We start from the raw sequence: 19,780 nt of genomic DNA, 5'->3' as shown, positions 1-19,780 counted from the left end.
AATATGAAATTCTCAGCCTTGAGGTGGCGTATTGGATTGTGTCATTGTTTCTATTGGACAATGAATTAAAACCAAATAGTTTAAAAGACATTTTGTTGGATTTTGCGGTTGCAATGTATTTTCTCCAGGGAGTGTACAAAACACACACAAAGTATAATCTAAAGAGTGTGAGAATCCATTATTATTAAAGAAGTGGGACATAAATAATATAGTTTTCCACTCCATACAGTGAAAATACTTGATTCTACAAAACTTAGTACTTTTGTTTTGAAAAATAATACATAGCAGTAGGCAAGACACATGAATCAATATGATTGTTGTGGTGTAAGACTTGAACGCTTCAGGAAAAAAAATCTTTCACATGAGTGACATGGCAGCGAACTGTTGTTTCAAATATACACACACACCTTCAGGAGCATGTGTCGCGACAAAAGGGAAGCCACTGGATCGAAAACGTCTTCGAGTCCCGTTGTGGGGCGATGTGAATGCCGACGATTATGATTGACAAGTTTGTCCGGCGGCCTGCTGCAACAGTATCTCGTCCTTGCGCAGGGGGAAGGTGTCAACGGTGGTAAACAGCTCGGCCGCCGTGATTGGGAACGGGTAGCGTTGCTTGTCCGTGCCGTCCTTGTCCACTAGAACCATCTGGAAAGACCTTTGTGAGATCTGGAGCAGTAACCTAGGCAACATGGAGGAGACAGTGTGTCTACAGCACGCAATAAAATAAATAGCTCTTTGTGTGTGGGTGTGTGAATGTATACCTGAGTTGCAAGGCTAGCATGGGGGGGAGGAGCCTGTGTCGAATACGGCCAATTTGGGCCGGGTAGTTCCCGACCAGCTCGATGACGGTGATGTGACGGAGGTCCAGTCCACACTGGGCATGCTGGTGTCCCCACAAATATACAAGTTTCAAAGTTTGACACGTAATACACAGGATATCTTTCAGCGAGTGTTGTTTATTATATAATATTCTGCCTGTCACTTGAAATTGTTGGCACAAATAAATGAATATATTATAATTGTAGTCAATAAATTATACTCGTCTTTAAGTCACCTGCAGATTGGTCATCTGGAAGCGGTAATTATGATTGGCAGCCGTCGGGGCGGAGATAATGAGGAGCCGTCGCTTCTCGTAGAATTGTTCGAGCAGCGCTCCGGCCCGCCGCACCCCCACATTAATGTTCATAGCTGTGACGGGCCAAAAAAAGAAAACATGGATGAACGAAAGCAATGTCTAGTGAATGGAATGAAATTTAATGACCCATTTAGGGGGCTCTGGTCCCACTCCCATCAGGCTCACAGGAAGTGAAATTACCACGCCAAAGGCAAAGGCATATAAATGAGCGGCGGCATGAATAATAGATGGGGAAATACTTGAATACATCACGTCGGTTATATTTTGCCTTTCGTTTGTCATTCTGTGTGCGCGTGGGCCAAGAAGGCAGGACATTGGGGCCTAATTTCGCTTAATCCCATAAGAAGATCCACTGCAAAGCACTCAAAAGTTCTCCTGGAATCATTACACCAATTATATGCCCATCTGTAATAATACACAATAACTGACCACAGTGAATACACAGTGGGAAAGACCAAAGGAAGCGTAAATACAATTTGTATCAGTATGAAATATTTTTAATATACTGCAGCTTGGTGTACATATAACTGGATGGATGGCTGGATGGATGGATGGATGGATGGATGCATGGATGGTTGGATGGATGGATGGATGCATGCATGGATGCATGGATGCATGGATGGATGGATGGATGGATGGATGGATGGATGGATGGATGGATGGATAGTGTGTTACGTACGCGCACAGTTGGTGTCACTTCCGGACCAGGTGAGTCCATACTGGCAGACTCGGGCGGCACTGCCCTGCAGATCGGCACCGCCAGTGCAGGTAAATTCGCAGGTCGCACCGTAGTTGTCGCCGTCGCTGTCGCATTTCATGTAGCCATTGTCGGGCGGGAACAGTGGACTGCAGCGTCGCACTGGAGAAGAAGACTTTGGTCATGGACAACATGGTAATGTTTTACACAGCAGTGGTTCTCATACCACGAGGCGTAGCTTGATGGTGTCAGAAATGAATATCAATCATATCAAAGAGTTCTGTTCGGTCCCACCTCGTACTCTGACAGTGAAGCGACAGGATCCTTTATTCCCCGCACGATCCAATACTGTGTAGGACATCTTGTGAAGACCTTCGGGGAAATCCGATCTGGGAGCTTTCCCTTTCAGGATCACGCTACAAAAGACCACATCCGAGGTTGCGCGAGTTACTGTGATGATCTCATCTGTCTCCACCATGTGAATACCAAACAGGAGGAGGGAGGAAGAAGAAGGCGAGATGGGAGCACGTACTCTGTAAGGATGCCGTCGGCCGTGTCCACACCTTCGGGCATATCCCAGGTCACCCTAGCTGTCAGTTTACCTGGCTCTGCCCACTTGTCCTTCACATGAGGACACTTGATCTTTGGAGGGTCCTCGTCTGGTTCAAATGTAAACAACAAGAAAGAGAAGATGAAAACAATAAATGATGAGTTATCATTTCCCAATGAACCCAACTACGAGTGCAAAAAGATTTTTTGGAAAGAAAGGAACATCCTTACAGGGGACTCAATCTTTCGTCACGTATAACGTTTGAAGGTTAAAAGTGTGTGGGCGACTGCGGGAACATTAACAACGTCTCGTCTATTCAGTCACGTAAAGAAGCGCATCATTGAAGGCCATCCATACATCCGTCCATCCATGCATCACATTTCTTTAAGTATTTTCTGGTATCTACTCAAACACACCGACACAAGTGGGGACTGTGGCACTCCAGGCTTTGTTGTACTGGCACGTTGCCGTCTTGGGGCCCTTCAACGTGAATCCTGGCGAGCAGAAGAACTCGCAGCGAGAGTTGTAGTAAGAGCCATCGGAACATTTAAAGCTGCCATTCATGGGCATGTTCATCTTGGGACAGCGGACCTCTACCAAAGACAGAAAGAGAACAGTCATTTCAAAATTGAATTGACGGCATCAGTCACAACGAGACACACCAAATGACGAGGTTAATTCTCCTGTAATTATTTCATCAAGGTCAGCTCACATTAACGTTTACGGGTCTTATTTTTAGTTGTGTCCACAAATGTTACAATCTTCTCAACCGACGAGGCGGTGCTTCCCACTAGAAATCCTCGTCCTCACCTCGACATGCATAGTTGGAGGACCAGTGTTTGGTAGCCATGCACACCACTTCGGTGCTCTGGGACTCATATCCTTGCTTGCAGCGGATTTTACAACGCGTTCCCATGGCGTTCTTGGAGTGGTGTCCTCTTGGCGTGCGGCAGCTCACATCGCCGTGCTTCACCTTAATGGGGGCGCACCACGCTGCACCTAAAAAGTACGTTAAGACAGCCTGTTGGTGTTTTGGTGGTCATTGCTGAATCCGCGCTGATCATGAGGGATACATTCCAGGGCCCAAACACCGGCAGAGCTGAAATATGCTTGGACCCCCCACAGGTGCAAGGCCAGAAGTTGACTTTGGGCTATTTTCTGATTTTTCTGGGAATTCTTTGAAACATTTCCACCCGACCCCCATCTTTATCAACATTTTCTTTGTGGACTTTTTGGGGTATGCACAAGTCAAGTCAAATTCATTTTTATAGCCCCAAAATCTGTGTTGTTTAAAATAACTTCCCCAAAGCACACAGACACATTTGAACATATCAAAACACCTTTTTGACGCACATTGTGAATGTATTTCAGCACAAGAAAATCATGAATTGTGAGTAGTATTAACAAGTGGCACTTACCTGATGATTTTTGAAGACAGTTGTAGTTTATTAATTTCCTGGGATGCCCAACCACGTACAGCAGGAGGTGTTAATTTGATTTAAAGCCGTTTATTGCAAAAAATGTTTCATCACTTGGCAAGAGACACTTTCTATGGAATTAAGGTTGATCGTTGGGTTGTCGTGATTTAGTGAACTTTATTGTCGCACGAGTGTCATAAAATGTTTAAAAATTGTATTCAAGCATTTTTGCTTTCTGTGGCATTTTTATGCATTTTCTTATTCTAAATGAAGACGTGCACCTTTTATGTGCAAAGGGCTACCAGAGCAATTTGCATGTTGGGTCGAGTAGGATTTTTATTATTATTATATTTTTTACTTCGTGACAATCACAGCCGTGCTTACTATTTTCAGCGTGCATGACGACAAAACTCTTCAAGGTTTGAGGGGCTCACAAGAAAGATTAGATTACAATGGAATTGCTTTTGATTTCCGAGTTGCAGTCGCCCAAGTTACCATGTCAACCATCGTCATGTCACAGAGAAGTTAGCCCACGGCGAGTCCACCATCGTAAAAAAAATCAACGTCTCCTTGCCAACTTGGATTACGTGCTTGCATAAATAAATTCTTGCCTTTAGTGGTTTCTCGTCTGCAGTTTATTTGCAGCTGGCTCGGGATAAACACAAACATGCACAGCGAATTCCCAGAATGAGAAGAAGGAGTCATTACAGGGAAAATGAATGAGGAGATATTCCTTTTGACCTTCTTTGGCCATCTGACTGAGCTCTTTGATGCAATTGTGCATAGCAACAAAGTAGAGAGTGACGTCACCTTTAAACGCATGAGTATACCAGTCCTCATCGTTGCCGTAGGCGTGCTGTCCTGACCCTGGGGAGGCAAGCAAAAGATGAAAAAAAGAAAAGAAAAAGCAGCTAATAAGCAGGAAAAGATGTGAGGCAATGCTTTTAATACACACTCCCGGGCTTTTTGTGCACCGAGATCAAGTTTAAAAGATTGCTTTTACATCGGGAACACACTCAAAAGAGAGAGTGCGAGGGTGGGGAGCATGTGTGTCTGTGGATCTTTTGAGTTGGAATCATGCAGAAGGGGCTGAACTTCAAATGATCCAGTTTGTTCCACTAACTTTGCACAAGAGACCCACTTAACTTTGGTCAGTGAGAATTAGTGGGGACTTTTGCATCTCAGTGATTTGCTGTGTATGAAAAAACTTTGTGCTGTTTATTTGAGTGATTTCCACAGTGTGTGTTTTTTGACCTGCCACTACTCTGTGTACGTTTTTTTTCTTCTGATATGAGTGGTAGCAGAGCCCTTGACCCCTAGTCGTCAGGGAAACTGCATAATCAGTGTGGCCTGAAATCTGCATTATAAGCAAATATGATGTGAGCAGGCTAAAAAAAGAAAAAGAAAAACAAGCTTGTTTATGGTAATGGAAATCTCAGATGGGTAGACAATTTGTCATGGCAGCGGTACTTTGCATTTACATCTAAAATTGGAATTTGAAAGTGGAACACTCCTGAGGCCCTACAATTTAGAATCATCCCTCAAAATGTGTCTTGTAAGTCCAAGATTCAAAGCACCATCTTGTATATCGTCAAAAAAATATGGTGTAAATCACAGGTGTCAAACTCAAGGCACGGGGACCAGATCCAGCCCGCCACAACATTTTATGTGGGCCACAAAAGCAAATTCATGCGTGTCAACTCAATGTTTCTTGTTAAAATATCAAAACTCTAAATTGTCATTTCTTTTAATTACAGTGAGATATTGCAACATATAATTTTACGTTCAAAATAAATGTGAAAATTGCTGAAATTTTTTGTTGTGTGTATGTGATACTATCCACCCATTCATTTCTATTTACCGTAATTTTCGGACTATAAGTCGCACCGGAGTATAAGTCGCACCAGCCATAAAATGCCCAAAGAAGTGAAAAAAAACCCCATATATATGTATATAAGTCGCTCCAGAGTATAAGTCGCCCCCCCACCCAAACTATGAAAAAAAAACCGCGACTTATAGTCCGAAAATTACGGTAAGCCATGAATGGCTCCACGAGGGAAACCATAACTACGATGTGGCCCACAACAAAAATGAGTTTGACCCCCCTGGTGTCTAAACGAGTACATAAAGAGCGTTTGGAAACGGCTCAGTGCAAAACTGCTCCCCATCAAGCATACTTACCACAGGCATCGATTCCTCCTTGGCCAGTTTAAACAGCAGTCAGTTAATGTAAAACAGAAACGTCTAAGGCAGACGGGTTTTCAAAATGTGTCACGGTTGGGAACCACTTTGAAAATCATCAGTATGAAGAAAGAGTCAGGTTGGATTTATACATGTTTCCAATTTACAATTTCCTGTTTTTCTTTCTCCATGATGCATATAAGAAGCAATGTGAATAGTGATGAGTAAGCACAGAGGAAGCTGGGAAGATCAAATAAAAACTATTGCTAACATGTAAGTGGTTAAAATAATAGTCAGGAAGGGGGGGGGGCGGTCAGTGGGAGTGAGGAGTTAAACTTGTTCCACCTTGGCCTCAGTACATTGGTGAATGTGAGCTCTGTTCACGAGTAAAGGAGTCCAGTCCTCCGCCAGGCTTCGCATGTCAGTCTTCTGGTCAATGACGTTGGCTTTCGAGACACATTTCTCACTGTGGTTTTTTTTATCCTGACACTTATCTAACCAATATAGGGTGACACACACGCACACACACGCAAAGCCGCGACCAAATCCACCGCTGAGGTTTTCACTCGACACATGACACATCATCATCGGGGAAGAGCGAAAGACTCGTGCTGAGTTTCGCTGGCTCAGAGGAAAACTAATGATTGCGCTTGTCGCAGAGGAGAAAAGAATCGGTGATATATGGAAAATGGATTGCAGAAAATACATACTCTGAAAATGAGACGTTTGAGTTTTCTTTTGAGGCCTTGGGGATTGATAGAGGAAATAGTTTTTGCAGAGGAACAAATCGGACCAACAAACAACCGATACGCAAACAACCGACTCGAGAAAACAAGTGCTATAATTACAATCGTTTGAATTATATCGACAACCTCGAGAAAACTCAGTGGCACGCAACTGAATTATACTCACATTGAAGTCAAATCTTGTTCAGTGACATATGTTATAACTTGCTGGCTGTCTGTACAGCATGCCCAATTGTTCGACATCATTTATTATTCTGATTTTTGTTTTGCTACACATGGCCGCTTTCCTCACTGCATCTTTTATGAAGGAGTTTGTTTTGCATTCCCCGTTTGGCACAGATATTAACAGATGCTTCTCCTTTATATTCTGCACCTCAGCACCGGTAGTGTCTACAAAGTTAGACCTCAGCGGTTATTCACTTAATTTCTTTATGCTACGAAAAACCAACTTCACGCTGCAGTTTGTTTGTGTGAAGCAGAACAAGCACTGCTTCCAAATCTCTAATTGCATGTATTTTAATCCTGCAGAAGAATAGCCTTTGTTTCAATCGCCTGATCAGAGGCCGTGCGAGGAGACTCACAACAGCGTGAAGCTCTATTTATCTTCCTCCGCAACGTACTGGAGGACATGCGCCAAGTTCAACAAAACTGCTTAAACCACAGCTTGAACTCATCACTCAGCCACAATTTTTATTGTGCAAGCGTGCAGTGCGTGAAGGCCACACAAAGTGGAGGCTAATAAAATAAGACATTTTTGGGGGTTATAAGTAAGTACAGTGCTACCTTGTTTTACGAGAGGCCTGACATTTTTCTAGATTTATTTATTTTTTGCTCTTGAGTCGCGAGCAACATTTACAGTTACAAGAGCTAGGTGGTGTCAGCAGTTTTGGCAGAGTATGACCAATAAAGTACAGATCCATTAAATGCATTCCCATTCAAAACTTTGGACAATGGCAACGAGATGATATGATGAAGTGGTACAGTACAAATACGTTTTTTATTTCTTGGTACCCATGTTTAACATGACAATGCAAATATAAGCGTGCAAAACAATGATACGGTATAAGTTAGCTCTTTTGGTAGGCGTTCATCATTTTTCGACAAAGGAGACAAGGTTGCCACAAGTGGAATGGGACGGAGCAGCTCTTTTACCTATTACGGCTGCAGCTATCAAATATTTTTTGGAATCTACCCATTGTCCCATCGATTAATCGTATACATTTGATATAAATTGATTTTACATTGATAAATGTGCACGTGAGGTTCAATTGGTGTCCACTCGGGGTCTCCATCTTTACGTTCCACATTACTTTGAGCAGGTGGAGTCAATGAGAGTTTCAACTCCTGGTTGCGAGCTCACATTAGCGCCTGGCTGTTAACTGGCTAGGCTAATTGTTTGACAGTGCATGCATATTTTTGAGTACTTGTGTGTTCAATTGTGACTGTAGCAGCTTGTGTATAAATGTGCTGACTATGTGTTTATTTTGTTACCATTTGTTCAATCAAGCAATTGAAAGTGCATCGGCGGCTGTGTCGATATTTGACCAGTTGTGGGGGCATTTTCATTTTCTTTTAATTATTCAGTTAATTGTTTCAGCCCTAGCACCAGTAATAGTATTGGCACAATAACAATGCCAGGGGTTGCAATATGGGCCATTTTGGTCCCCATTCAAAACTTTGGATAAATTAAAAACACAAGTTTGACGAAAAAGTGGTAAGATACGCTTTTTTTTGTACCCACTAATAACTCGACCTGGATGCAGGGCTCCCAAAAAGTGATATGGTAAGGATCATCATGCAATTAGATAATTTGTTGGTGCTTTTCGGGACAAACACACACACACAAATGCACAAATACACACACACTTCACACAGTGAGCACAACAAAGTCTTACTGACATTACTGACGAGTGTGTAATGTAGCCGCTCGTGTTCATGTTTCAGCATGTGAGATTGCCATACAGCATGGGTAACTTTGAAGTCAGTCCAGCCGCACGGCTCCAAGAGCCAGTCTGGCCTCATTATAAACTTTATAACTTGTGTGTGCTGTGTGTGTGTGGCTGTACATGCGCGTGCATGTATAGACATGCATGAAGTGGTCATTAATGCTGGCCTCACAGGCGGACTCTATCTAAAAGGGAAAAGCGCCAACGCCGAGCTGTAAGTCCCCCCCCCTATGCACACTGCACTCCCCCCCCGTTCCACACCCCCTCCACGTACACACAAGTAGAAAAAAAAAGTGGCTTAACCCACAAATCCAGGGCACAACATCTCACAGCCTTTAACTTGAGAGAATTCAACCTACAAACACAACCCATCCCGTCTCTAGAGACGAGACAGCAGCAGGACAAAAAAAAAAGTAGGGCAAGGGAGGAAAAAGTCAGCTCTGGTAGGGTTCTTACCTTCATATGCGGAGCAGACGCAGATGTGGACACAGAGCAGAAGCAGAGACCACATGACCATGCTGAGAAAGGAGACGAGGGGATAAGAAAAGACGCTCCTCAACTTGTGCAGATCTCCTGCAGGAAGACGTCCAGCGCATTCCTCGTTTTCTCTAAGAAAAAAAAAAAAAGGCCCGCCTCTTTGCTCCACAAACAAGGGAACACAGTGTGGCTCACCCCGAGAGAGCCTTAAACTAACATGGACTCTTCATCACCTTTTAAAGTAGACCAGGCCAACCATTTTCCTACCAGGAGCCATTTCACTTTTTATCAAATCCTCCGAGGGGGATTTCGATTTTTTTTATATGATGTGACAAAGTATTCATTATTATATATGATGGGCATTTTTGTGTGGCTTTTTTTAAATAAACTGTGATGATACATTTAGTTAAGTGAATTATCTTCAATATATCATTACACTGCATCTATCTTTCTGTTTGTTTTGGCCCCATTGTTCCTGATCTGATAAAAAAAAAAAACTGTGCATATCTGGTGTGACTACCATTTACCTCATGTGCTGTAGCACAAACTTTTGAAATATTTTAGCTTTGATGGACCTACCAGCTAGGAAATATTGCAGATCTAATCGAATGCCCAGAATAAAGTGGGACAAGTGACCCTTCTGTTGCGCAATGAAGGACATCTTTGTGTACGAGCGACTAAATGCTTTCAAAATGTGACCTGTATATTTTGAAGTGAGGATGCGGTGCGCGTAACGATCCTGTTCTATGACGATGTAAACCTGTTTGATTAATAATAAAAGCTTGGAGTCTTGCAAATGGAGTGCTTTTGTGCAGTTGCAGCACCCTCTTGTGGCTATACCTATGAAGTGTTTTAATTAAGTATACTTAAGTATATCTACATTAGCCATGAGTTTAAATTCACTTAATCTGTGTCAAAATGAATAGTGATATAAGTGCATTGAACTTAATGCTATCTACTATTTATAGTTATACCGTTAGATAGTTAGCATGATATGTCAAAATTCACCCAAATACCTACGTGATTCTCCCGCATTTAATGAATCATTTTCGTGATGTTCAAACTTGTTTTTCGGCTCAAATATTTTCAATTTAATTGAAAAGGCGGGATCTTGGAGTATCTCACCTCAGTGTCAGCTAACCGTGAAGGGTAGCGAACTCCGCCAATGGCTACTTTCTAAGTGAGGCCCTATTGTCGCCATAACACTTAACCTAATTTGAGTTTCAAAAAGTTATCTTCTGGCTCCGATCACGACAAACATAGGACAACATCATGTCTACCATGTTTTTGACAATGACCCCAGGAGGGTGCACGTCGTGAGGTTGGTGGTGCGCCACGCACATCTGCCAAGCGTCCACCAGCATAACGTTGAGACCCTTAAACATGGCGCGAAGCATGACATCCAGCTGTAGTGCAAACCAGTCGCTGTGGTTCAGGCTGACGTCCCGGTCCAGTGCCCGAGGGTTGGCCGTGCGGATCACTATCACCGTTTCCGGCGCCCGGTTCAGGAGTCGCACCACCGCCTTGCGGATATGCCGGAGGCGGCGTAGGTACACTTCCACGGGGAAGGGGCCAAAGTGAGCCCAGACGCTGAGCGCCACTACCGTGTTGGGACCGCCAATCATGCCGTCCAGTTCGTTGGCGATGTAGCGCAATTCGTTGGCCATGATGGCGGTGTAGATGATGGGTGGGCCGTGGCAGCGGTACTTGAGCACGATGTTGTGAGTCCTGTCCACCGCCATTAAGGGCCCCGCTTTTTTGGGGGTGTGCAGGTCAAATTGTTTCATCTCTGTAGGACAGAACACAAAATTACGACATACGCAAGTGGTCAGTAAATCTTCCTCGAACACTTGGATGGGGTCAAAAGCGCTCTTGTTGTTCTGACGTAGCTGCGTAATATCGGCCAAAATCTCAACTACCAGCTCTCACCTGGAATCACTCCGACGATGTACTCGTACCACTGTCGAATGGTGGAGTCGCCGTACATGTAGATCAACTTGTTGGTCAAACACCGAGTGATGGACGCCCTATCAAACCGGCGCATGGTGAGGCCATTGAATGGCCTCCACGAATCCTGGTAGTAGTACCCGGACGCCCCCAGCTTCACGGGATCCGTTTTTTGACTGCTGCTTTCTTCATGAATGACAGACACAATGATGCAAATAAATCGCCATTGCCAAAAATGTGAGAGTCATTCATTTGAAGATTCGCAGTACCTTTAATGGATGGCATCACAGTGATGGTGTTAGTTGTAGTTGCACGGATGGGAACTTTGATGTTCACGCCACTGATAGCAACAAATAGGCACAAGTATCACTTGGCAGGCATTAAAGTTTTTGCTCACTGTCTTGAACCAATTCCAAATGATTGTCAAAACTCTTGACTAGCTTGTCTAAGTTTGCCACCATATCGTCAGTGCCAAACAAGCTCGTCAGCAGCAAAAAAAACACAGTACAACCAATTAAAAAAAGAAAAAAGAAAAGGCAAATGTAATGTACGCACGTGCATGATTTGGGGGTCACCTGACTGTTTGAAAAACCTTTGCATGTCAAACAACCATTTGATTATTGTACATACCTCTGAAACAGCAAAGATTCCCTCTCGGTAATGATGTTTTGGAGGTAGCCTGCCCTAGCGTGGTTGATTCTGGTGTCACAGCTGAGGTTTTTGGGCTTGAAGCAGTACCACGGCTCACCAGAGTGAAGGTCAGTGTAGTTGCACAGTGGACCCTGGTCTGACGGCAGGCATGTATCACATGAGGTTGTCTCAGAGCTAAGGCCTCTGCGAAAGAGGCTGACAAAGAACACCCGATGGGGCAATGTCTCTCTTAGTCTCTGCAGCACGGCCACAGCCTCGCTCGAGTGGACCATCATGATAACAACCTGAGCCGAGCCCTGCCACAGCAACGGGAATCGAGCGGAATAAAGTCCGTTCTTGTGGTCCAGCACCTGCCCGGCCACACCTGCCCTGTCTTTTGGGGAGTGCAACCGGGCCAACAGCAAATCGCCGCCGTAGCGCTTGGGTCGGCCCTTGAAGTCCCTCAGTTGGACCTGCACTTCCAGCTGGTCGCCCACGGACCAGTTTTTGGCAGGGACAATTGTAAAGTGACTATGGAGCGGGTCACTTGTCTGGGACAAGTCGAGTGCTTCGGAGCCAGAGGGCGGCTTGGGCCAGGCGATGAGGTCCAACAAGTTGCGTTCTTCCAGCTCTTCTTTAGGTGATTGTGGCTGGCCCAGATGAGGACAATGAAAGGCGCCCTTGTGCTGAAAGACTTGGTGGCTTCTGGAGAGGTTTGACAACTGCCTCTGGACCAGTGCTGACACTATGTGGTACTTCCAGTTCTGAAGAGAAGACATCACATTGTCACATTGTAAATATGGATCATTTGGAGCACTTGTGCCGCGGAATACACGAGAGATCAGGTGTGCTGCAGGAAACGGTCCGATCTATGTATTATTACTTTTCTCATTTATTGTGTATTGTGGTTCATGTCTCTATCGCAACAATGTATCATGCATGATAGGAAGAAAAATGTAACGCTCTTCGAGTAGATGGCACAAGACACAATCAACCTGCTGCCATCATAAAACAAGAATAACAGCTGCGTATTCATTTCTAAAGACCCGGATTTCACACTTTACAAGTAAATCGGTCAGCAAATTGAGATTGCCTTTATTTCTATTGAATTACATTATCATGCCACAGTCAAAGAAAGCATTGAAGAAAGCTTTCCTCAACAACAGAACTATCCGGTCGGACAGGTTTGTCTGGCAACCGGCGTTAGGTTTTCTGTTGTGCTTGGTCCCATTGTAGCACAAAGAGAAAAAAATAAGAATTTGTCAATTGCTGCAGATAAATCTATCTTTATGCCCACCTACCCAAGAGTAATGCCCCTTTAAGGCTCTTGACTCGTGCATTTGCTGTGTTGTTCAATTTTTATAGGTTAATTCCATTAAGATAGAATGTGTTTCATTTGTTCAATTGTGGGTTCTTTAAAGAAACGTACACAAGTTGCAAATTCTACCAGGGAATGATAACTTATCAGTGCAACTTTAGCATGTTTAAAGGAAAAGATACACAAACAAACAAAGACCAACTAACTAGACTTTTCAATTATTTCTTACTATTATTTAAAATTATTTCACCTCTCCAATGGGGAGTTTCTGCAGCAGTAAGACGAGGCCAAACAGGAAGACAACGATGAGGATGTAATTCCTTACACGTAGTGACATGGTGACCGTGACTATGGTAGTATTGAGTACCGACCGACGCCACAGTAATGATGACGAAGTCCCACTGCTCTTGCCGGGATAGAACACTGGCTCCACCCAGGAAGTAACCAGAGAGGAGTTGGCCATATTTTGATATGCATTCTTTGTATTCTTTAATAAAAAAAAAGTATAAATAAGTATAAATGGAAGGAAATGAAATGCTGATATTGTGGCAAAAGTGATGAACGCGTCTATATTCCATGACTGTCTGCCAACGGCTAGATACAGGTCTTTGAATCACCCCTAACTGAAAGCCTGCTGGGTGCCACTGAAAAGACTGTGATGTAATAGTTCAAAACAGTGCCAAAGGGCTACACACAAGTAAAAATGAAACAGAAAAACAAGTGTGAAAGTGTGTCTACTTGTGTTCTGTTGTAGAATTACAGTATATGTTGAATCGTTGGTTTAATGGATAAAGTGAGAAAGGGGCAGGAATCTAAAAGGCTATGCTTCCTCCTACTCCTTTTTGAGCACTCTTTATTGATTTATTTACTTATGTATTATTATTATTAATGAATTAATTAATTTAATTTATTTATTTCTGTTTGTTGGTTTATTTTTTGTTTGTTGTATGGACTTATATGTGGCACTTTAGAGTGTTATTATGATTATTATTTTTGGATGTTCGAAATGAAGATATCAATCAATCAATCAATCAATCAATCAAAAAATAATACAATAATACATAATAGAGAATGGATCAAAGTGAACGGATTAAACAATATCCCCCAAACATTTAAAAGGATCTCTGCAGCACCTAAAGGGATTAGATTAAAATTTTCTACAATCCTGGAGACTCCAAGTGCGCAATAAAGTGTATACAAAAGCTAAAAAAAAAAATGATTTTGCGTGATGTATCCTTTAATTTAAAAACTACCAACAGTTGGATCAAAATGGATGGGTTTTGACCACATCGCCACACTGCGGGCAAAATGTGCACTGCATGGAGCGCTGTGATTGGCCGAGGTAAAAAAGACGTTTTAGTGCGGGAAGCTTTGTTCCACTTGGGTGGTCCAGTATTTGTAAACGCAATTAAAACACTTATTATTTCGTAAATATACTAGCACTGCTCTATAAATAACCAAGTCAACTTCAACACCAGTTGTTTGTATGCACACAAAAAAGCCATTCTGCCTACATGTAATTTTTCATTTACATACACTACAGTTCTACTGAATAGTTGAATGGCGGAATGTTCTACCAAAACATTCGTCCGAAAACGGTAAGGAACGGAGCCCCAACAAGGATACTTAAAATATCGCAGCGCCCAGCACCTACACGCCTTGTTTGTGCAAAGAGGGAAGGCATCTGCCGGGGAAAGTCGGGGTGGGAGCAAAACTGCAGAACTGGGGGGGTTGGGGGGGTTCGGCGGATCGAGACACGAACACTCGCCCGGCTCGAGGACGCGTATGTCGGCTAAAGTGCTCGAGCGGACTCTCGGCCTTTTTGGGATGCGGACATGGACGAGTAGAAACTTCTAGGAAGTGCGGTTTGCATGAACTGGAGGATAAAATGCGGAGACACGCCGTCGAAGAAGAAAATCAGGTAAGTGAAGTGTGTGAGAAAGATGAGGAGGAAGACAAAAGAGAAGAAAGTTGCTCTACTTAGCTAACAAACTGGCTAGCCTCACTGCTAAAAACTTTTTTTTTTTTTTTTAGTTCAACTTCCGCACTCGGATCTAACTACGGTATATTCACATATCACTGCAACTCGTTTCCATTTACACTTTCTCCTTGAACAAAAACCGCCGCTTGCAAAGAATTTAAACTAACGGAGTCTACCCGTGGAGTCGACACAACTCCTTAAACATTTTACGCAATAAAATACTTTTGCAAGATATTTCGTAGTTTGCCTTCGTGCAACGTTTACCGCTAACTTCATTTGTTTTGTTTCGAAAAAAAAATAATAATACAATAATAATAATAAACACACGCGCGCTAATAAATCAACAAAGAATAACGTATATAGAAATAAGTTCTCAGGTTCAGTTTAACAAAATTAACTCGTGTTATTAATATTTGAAGCTGTCTTTTTTTTATAGCGATCTTTTTTTTAATTTTCTAGTTATTTGTCTGTGACGTCACGTATTATGCGCGTTCTGCGTGAAGCGTCTGAAATGTTTCATTCTTAAAATGAAACAACTTAATGCAAACGTCTATTTCCGTTAGACTTATTAAACCGTTTAGTTGCGGCAAATTCCAATCTACACCACTTTTGATCGAAAAACATCCGTGATTAACCCTTTTAAATCGATAGAGTAGGGTTAGGTTTCAAAACAAGGTTAGATCAGCTACCCTAGGTTGTAATTTGAGTTTTAAATAGGAATGACCCTTGGATTTTTTTTCTCTCTCACATGGGGCTTTTCCGATATGAAACCGGGCTTAGAAAATAATTTATTCAAATATAAAATAAAACTGTTCAAGAACCTAACTGGGGCTACACATGTTTTCCATGGGACTGTAGCAACCCCCCCCCCCCCCCCCCAAGCCGCGGTGTAGCGTGAGGTCATGGGCCAAAGGAGGCCTTTTGCCCTGAGATGGACTGATTTGCATTTCTAGCCGACAGCCGATCAGAGTGATCATAATTTTGCCCATTCGTTCATAACTCTGTGCGTTCTGTTCCAGTGGGTCCTTCAATCAACATGAACACCAGTAGCAACTGCACCCCATTGGGGAGCGGTGGCGGGCTGGCTGCTCTGGAGTCGGTCTCCATTGTGAGCATCACCCTGCTGGCCTGCCTGGCCAACCTCCTGATCGTGGTCACATTGTACCGCCGACCCTACCTCCTGACACCCAGCAACAAGTTTGTGTTCAGCCTGACTCTGTCCAACCTGCTGCTGTCGGCCCTGGTCCTGCCCTTTGTGGCCGTCAGCTCCGTCAAGAGGGAGTGGGTGTTCGGCGTGGTGTGGTGCAACTTCACCGCCCTGCTCTACCTGCTCATCAGCTCAGCCAGCATACTCACACTGGGAGCCATCGCCATCGACCGGTTAGTGAGGGATAATCATCATGTGTACCTTTTTTGTCGATTTTCTATATCACTTAATGCTGGTACTGTAGAAAGAAATAACAATAAAACAAATAACATTTATGACGAAAGATTTGCAGCAGATTCCTGTGGTCGAAGATGTGTTATTTGGTCACTTAATAAAAATACTCTACCCATGTTATGTTTTAGTGACTGTCCAATCAAGTCGCGCTTCTCCTAAACAAGTGCCAATAGTAGTTTTTTTTTCTTCAAATGTAAATTCTTTTTTTAGTATTTTTGAATTTAATAATTTCTCATGCCTTATACGCACCTCCAAAATCATCATTCTCTGGTTATTTATCTATGTACTCGAGCATAATCCGGGTTCAACGGTGGCCCAGTGGCCACTTTGCAACTGTCAGTTACTACGTTTAAATTTCATTATTGATTCAGTCAGATTTTATACTGCAAAAGATGCAAATTCAATTTTTTTGATATTTCTTAAAGGATTAAATGCAGCAAAAATATGAAATACTCATTAAACTTGAGCATAATATTTATAATCATGCCATAAGTATTTTCCCCCTTTTTTCACAAAAGATGAACAATTAAGCCAAATATTGATTATAAAATTGATCATTTCATTTCCTGGGTTGACTTGGAAGGTTTTAGCAGAGGTGGCCAGTGTTATTTTGGTCTTATAATTGTATACGTATGACATGGGACATTATTTTAAGAATGTGACTATGCAGGGCCAGTGGGGGTTCTGACAGACTGCTTACCTTTTAATCACGACAGGTACTACGCAGTGCTCTACCCGATGATCTACCCCATGAAGATCACGGGGAACCGGGCCGTGGTGGTCATCGCCTACGTGTGGTTGCACTCCCTGGTGGGCTGCGTGCCCCCTCTGTTCGGTTGGTCTTCCTTTGAGTTTGACTGTTTCAAGTGGACCTGCGTAGCGTCTTGGCACCGCGAACCGGCCTACACAGCCTTCTGGGTTGTCTGGTGCATCCTGCCGCCCTTCCTGGTCATGCTGGCGTGCTACGGCGTCATTTTCCGCGTGGCTCGCATCAAAGCCCGCAAGGTGCACTGCGGCACGGTGGTTGTATCCCAGGAGGACGGCGGCGGCAGTGGCTCGCAAAGGAACGGACGCAAGAATTCGAGCACGTCCACGTCGTCCAGCGGGAGCCGGCGAAGCTTGGTGTACGCCGGAAGCCAGTGCAAGGCCTTTGTCACCATTCTGGTCGTGATCGGGACTTTCCTCATGACCTGGGGCCCGTACGTTAGTGTGGTTTGTACAGAAGCTCTTTTTGGACAGGGGAGCGTCTCCCACGGGCTGGAGACTCTGGTGGCGTGGCTTTCCTTTTGCAGCGCCGTATGTCACCCCTTCATCTATGGCCTGTGGAACAAGACAGTGAGGAAGGAGCTTCTGGGGATGTGCTTTGGCGATCGCTACTATAGAGAGTCCTTCGCCACGCGACACAGGACCTCGCGCCTCTTCAGTATCTCTAACAGGATAACAGGTTTGTCTTCAACCTGTGTGTGCAATTTTATCATTTTAACCCATCAGTTTCTATACTATACCGTAGCCTATAAATTGCAACTAAGCAGAGATTTACATAGGGGTGACCCTTGTCTCACCAGACTTAAATTTGGCTGATAAAATATTACCATTATTATCTTACCATTAGAATTGTAAATACAAGGGTTTAATTTGAAAATGTGTTTTTACCAGACTTGGGGATGTCGCCCCACCTGACGGCCATGTTGGCTGGGGGAGGGCAGCTGCTGGCCCCTGGGAGCAGCACAGGAGACACTGGCTTCAGTTTCACTCAGGATTCGTGTAAGTGTCGCACAAGCGTCGTCAGTCTTGTAATGTTACAGAATACAAATACTTAATTTTGGTCATTTCTGTGTTCGGTAATGAAAAATACATGTTTGTGTCACCTCCGCAGGTACGGACGTGATGCTGCTGGACAACTTTTCCACTGATGGTTCCTCCCATCAACATTATTCCTGCCATTCGTCTGGGAAGAGGAGGAGCTCTGTCACCTTTGAAGACCAGCTAGAGCATTCCAAAGGTATTTGTCAGCCACCCCAAAGCTGCCACTTTATTCTAACTGTGCTCACCAACATGCCTCTTCTCCTTACCAGCGGATCACGCGGCAACAGTGCAAGTCCACGCCGAGGTGGACAAATCCCTGGACAGCTTCGCTTCCGGGCTAGCCAAAGCCATCGAGAGTGACGCCAAGCTCACCCTCTTTGGGGACATTTTGACTGTTCCGGCTGCTCTCTTCACGGCCCGGGCGGCGCCCAGGCCAAGATACCTGGACGGTCAGAGACTGCGGTTGGAGAGCATAGACGAAGGCATCGTCAAAGACGACAATGACGAGCGAGACTCAGAGATGAAGGCTGCCTGAGGGCAGCCGATCTGCACGCAGTTTTCCATGGCGATTATTCAGACTGAATACTTGTAATAATTTTACATGAAAGACAGAGAAGACTATGTGCACATTCTTCATTAACATAGGAAAAAGCTCAACCACTACAACCTTATTTATGCTTTTCCAAAGCACACCAGCTCAGTTTTTCTGTTTAGGCCAGTAATGTATCTAAGACTACAATAAGTCAGGTAAGAAAAAAACAGCCATGACAGCAATCCAAAGTCAAGACCGTGGTGTCCAGAAATCTGCTCAACCAATGAGCAACCAGCAGTGGTTGGCGTCGCCCACCTTGAACATCCACACGAGCTCAACTCACTGAGTACTCGCAATAGCGCCAAGTTTTGTCAATGGAAAAGTATCCAAAACGTGGCGAGTTGAGCCAGGTCGGTACCGTGTGCCGAAATAATTGCGTCAGTTTACTTTTACTGTAGTCTCTTAAGTATAATTAAACATCATTCTTGGAGTCAATAAATCGCAGACAATAGTTAAACTCCGTTGCTCTGATTTCCCAGAATTTTCACTACGGTAAATAATGTCAAAGTATAATGTCAAATGAATGACAGGCACAAATATCACCATCGGTGTAAAATAATATGCATTGACCAAGTGTATTAAAACTATATATATTTGAAGCGCAGTCTTCCAAACTACAAGTTTTATGGAGTTCCCCTTTATGTTCCACTGTGCAAGTGTGTGAGTGTGTGCGCACGTGTCTAGGGTTTTAAATCTTGACACCAGACCCCTGAATGGCACTTTGGGAGGATGTTATGAGGAAAAACATTTGAATAAGCACATTGATGGTGCTTCAGTCTTACCTCGTATGTTGTATTTTGCATCATACTTTTTTTTTTTCTAAGTAAAGTGAGATGTAACCTTTGATTTTTACCATGTTGTGACTAAAACTTGTATTGAGTTTTTATAAAGTTTGGAAAGTGTGTCCACAGTGCT

The 19,780-nt window shown here is 43.6% G+C and overlaps 3 protein-coding genes across 4 annotated transcripts; 1 reads left to right on the top strand and 2 right to left on the bottom strand.

Annotated features, from left to right (window-relative positions):
* Positions 1 to 18: 18 nt before the first annotated feature.
* On the bottom strand, positions 19 to 10,029 carry srpx (sushi-repeat containing protein X-linked). 2 transcript variants are annotated; one of them, XM_061286561.1, is made up of 10 exons: positions 9,130 to 10,029; positions 4,611 to 4,667; positions 3,193 to 3,381; positions 2,799 to 2,975; positions 2,365 to 2,491; positions 2,127 to 2,248; positions 1,815 to 1,994; positions 1,055 to 1,188; positions 762 to 883; positions 19 to 679 (listed from the first exon to the last, which is right to left on the bottom strand). In XM_061286561.1, exons 1-10 carry the CDS (start codon positions 9,188 to 9,190, stop codon positions 496 to 498), a joined length of 1,353 nt encoding a protein of 450 aa, XP_061142545.1. In that variant the 5' UTR covers positions 9,191 to 10,029; the 3' UTR covers positions 19 to 495. The 2 variants fall into 2 exon arrangements, with proteins under 2 accessions (XP_061142545.1, XP_061142546.1); XM_061286562.1 differs by lacking the exon at positions 4,611 to 4,667.
* A 142-nt stretch (positions 10,030 to 10,171) lies between these two features.
* On the bottom strand, positions 10,172 to 13,523 carry LOC133159503 (NXPE family member 3-like). The gene is made up of 5 exons (XM_061286554.1): positions 13,296 to 13,523; positions 11,728 to 12,491; positions 11,367 to 11,437; positions 11,080 to 11,283; positions 10,172 to 10,939 (listed from the first exon to the last, which is right to left on the bottom strand). Exons 1-5 carry the CDS (start codon positions 13,506 to 13,508, stop codon positions 10,374 to 10,376), a joined length of 1,818 nt encoding a protein of 605 aa, XP_061142538.1. The 5' UTR covers positions 13,509 to 13,523; the 3' UTR covers positions 10,172 to 10,373.
* A 930-nt stretch (positions 13,524 to 14,453) lies between these two features.
* Positions 14,454 to 19,769, top strand: gpr161a (G protein-coupled receptor 161a). The gene is made up of 6 exons (XM_061286555.1): positions 14,454 to 14,966; positions 16,046 to 16,406; positions 17,184 to 17,911; positions 18,124 to 18,231; positions 18,344 to 18,469; positions 18,543 to 19,769. The coding sequence occupies exons 2-6, from the start codon at positions 16,063 to 16,065 to the stop codon at positions 18,806 to 18,808; spliced, it is 1,572 nt and encodes a 523-aa protein (XP_061142539.1). The 5' UTR covers positions 14,454 to 14,966; positions 16,046 to 16,062; the 3' UTR covers positions 18,809 to 19,769.
* Positions 19,770 to 19,780: the final 11 nt, after the last annotated feature.

This window comes from Syngnathus typhle, linkage group LG9 (genome assembly GCF_033458585.1).
Source record: "Syngnathus typhle isolate RoL2023-S1 ecotype Sweden linkage group LG9, RoL_Styp_1.0, whole genome shotgun sequence".
Lineage (NCBI taxonomy): Eukaryota > Metazoa > Chordata > Actinopteri > Syngnathiformes > Syngnathidae > Syngnathus > Syngnathus typhle.
This window is presented reverse-complemented; position numbering and strand designations above follow the sequence as displayed.

Bases quoted from the DNA above. Each gene is read 5' to 3' on its own strand.
- gpr161a (XM_061286555.1), top strand. From the start codon at position 16,063: ATGAACACCAGTAGCAACTGCACCCCATTGGGGAGCGGTGGCGGGCTG. The intron at 17,912-18,123 runs GTTTGTCTTCAA...TGTTTTTACCAG, and splicing joins TATCTCTAACAGGATAACAG to ACTTGGGGATGTCGCCCCAC. The intron at 18,470-18,542 runs GTATTTGTCAGC...TCTCCTTACCAG, and splicing joins CCAGCTAGAGCATTCCAAAG to CGGATCACGCGGCAACAGTG.
- LOC133159503 (XM_061286554.1), bottom strand. From the start codon at position 13,508: ATGGCCAACTCCTCTCTGGTTACTTCCTGGGTGGAGCCAGTGTTCTAT. The intron at 11,284-11,366 runs GTACTGCGAATC...TCATTCATGAAG, and splicing joins TGTGATGCCATCCATTAAAG to AAAGCAGCAGTCAAAAAACG. The intron at 10,940-11,079 runs GTGAGAGCTGGT...TCTGTCCTACAG, and splicing joins CATCGTCGGAGTGATTCCAG to AGATGAAACAATTTGACCTG.
- srpx (XM_061286561.1), bottom strand. From the start codon at position 9,190: ATGGTCATGTGGTCTCTGCTTCTGCTCTGTGTCCACATCTGCGTCTGC. The intron at 4,668-9,129 runs GTAAGAACCCTA...TTGCCTCCCCAG, and splicing joins CGTCTGCTCCGCATATGAAG to GGTCAGGACAGCACGCCTAC. The intron at 1,189-1,814 runs GTACGTAACACA...GGCCCGTCACAG, and splicing joins AAGTGACACCAACTGTGCGC to CTATGAACATTAATGTGGGG.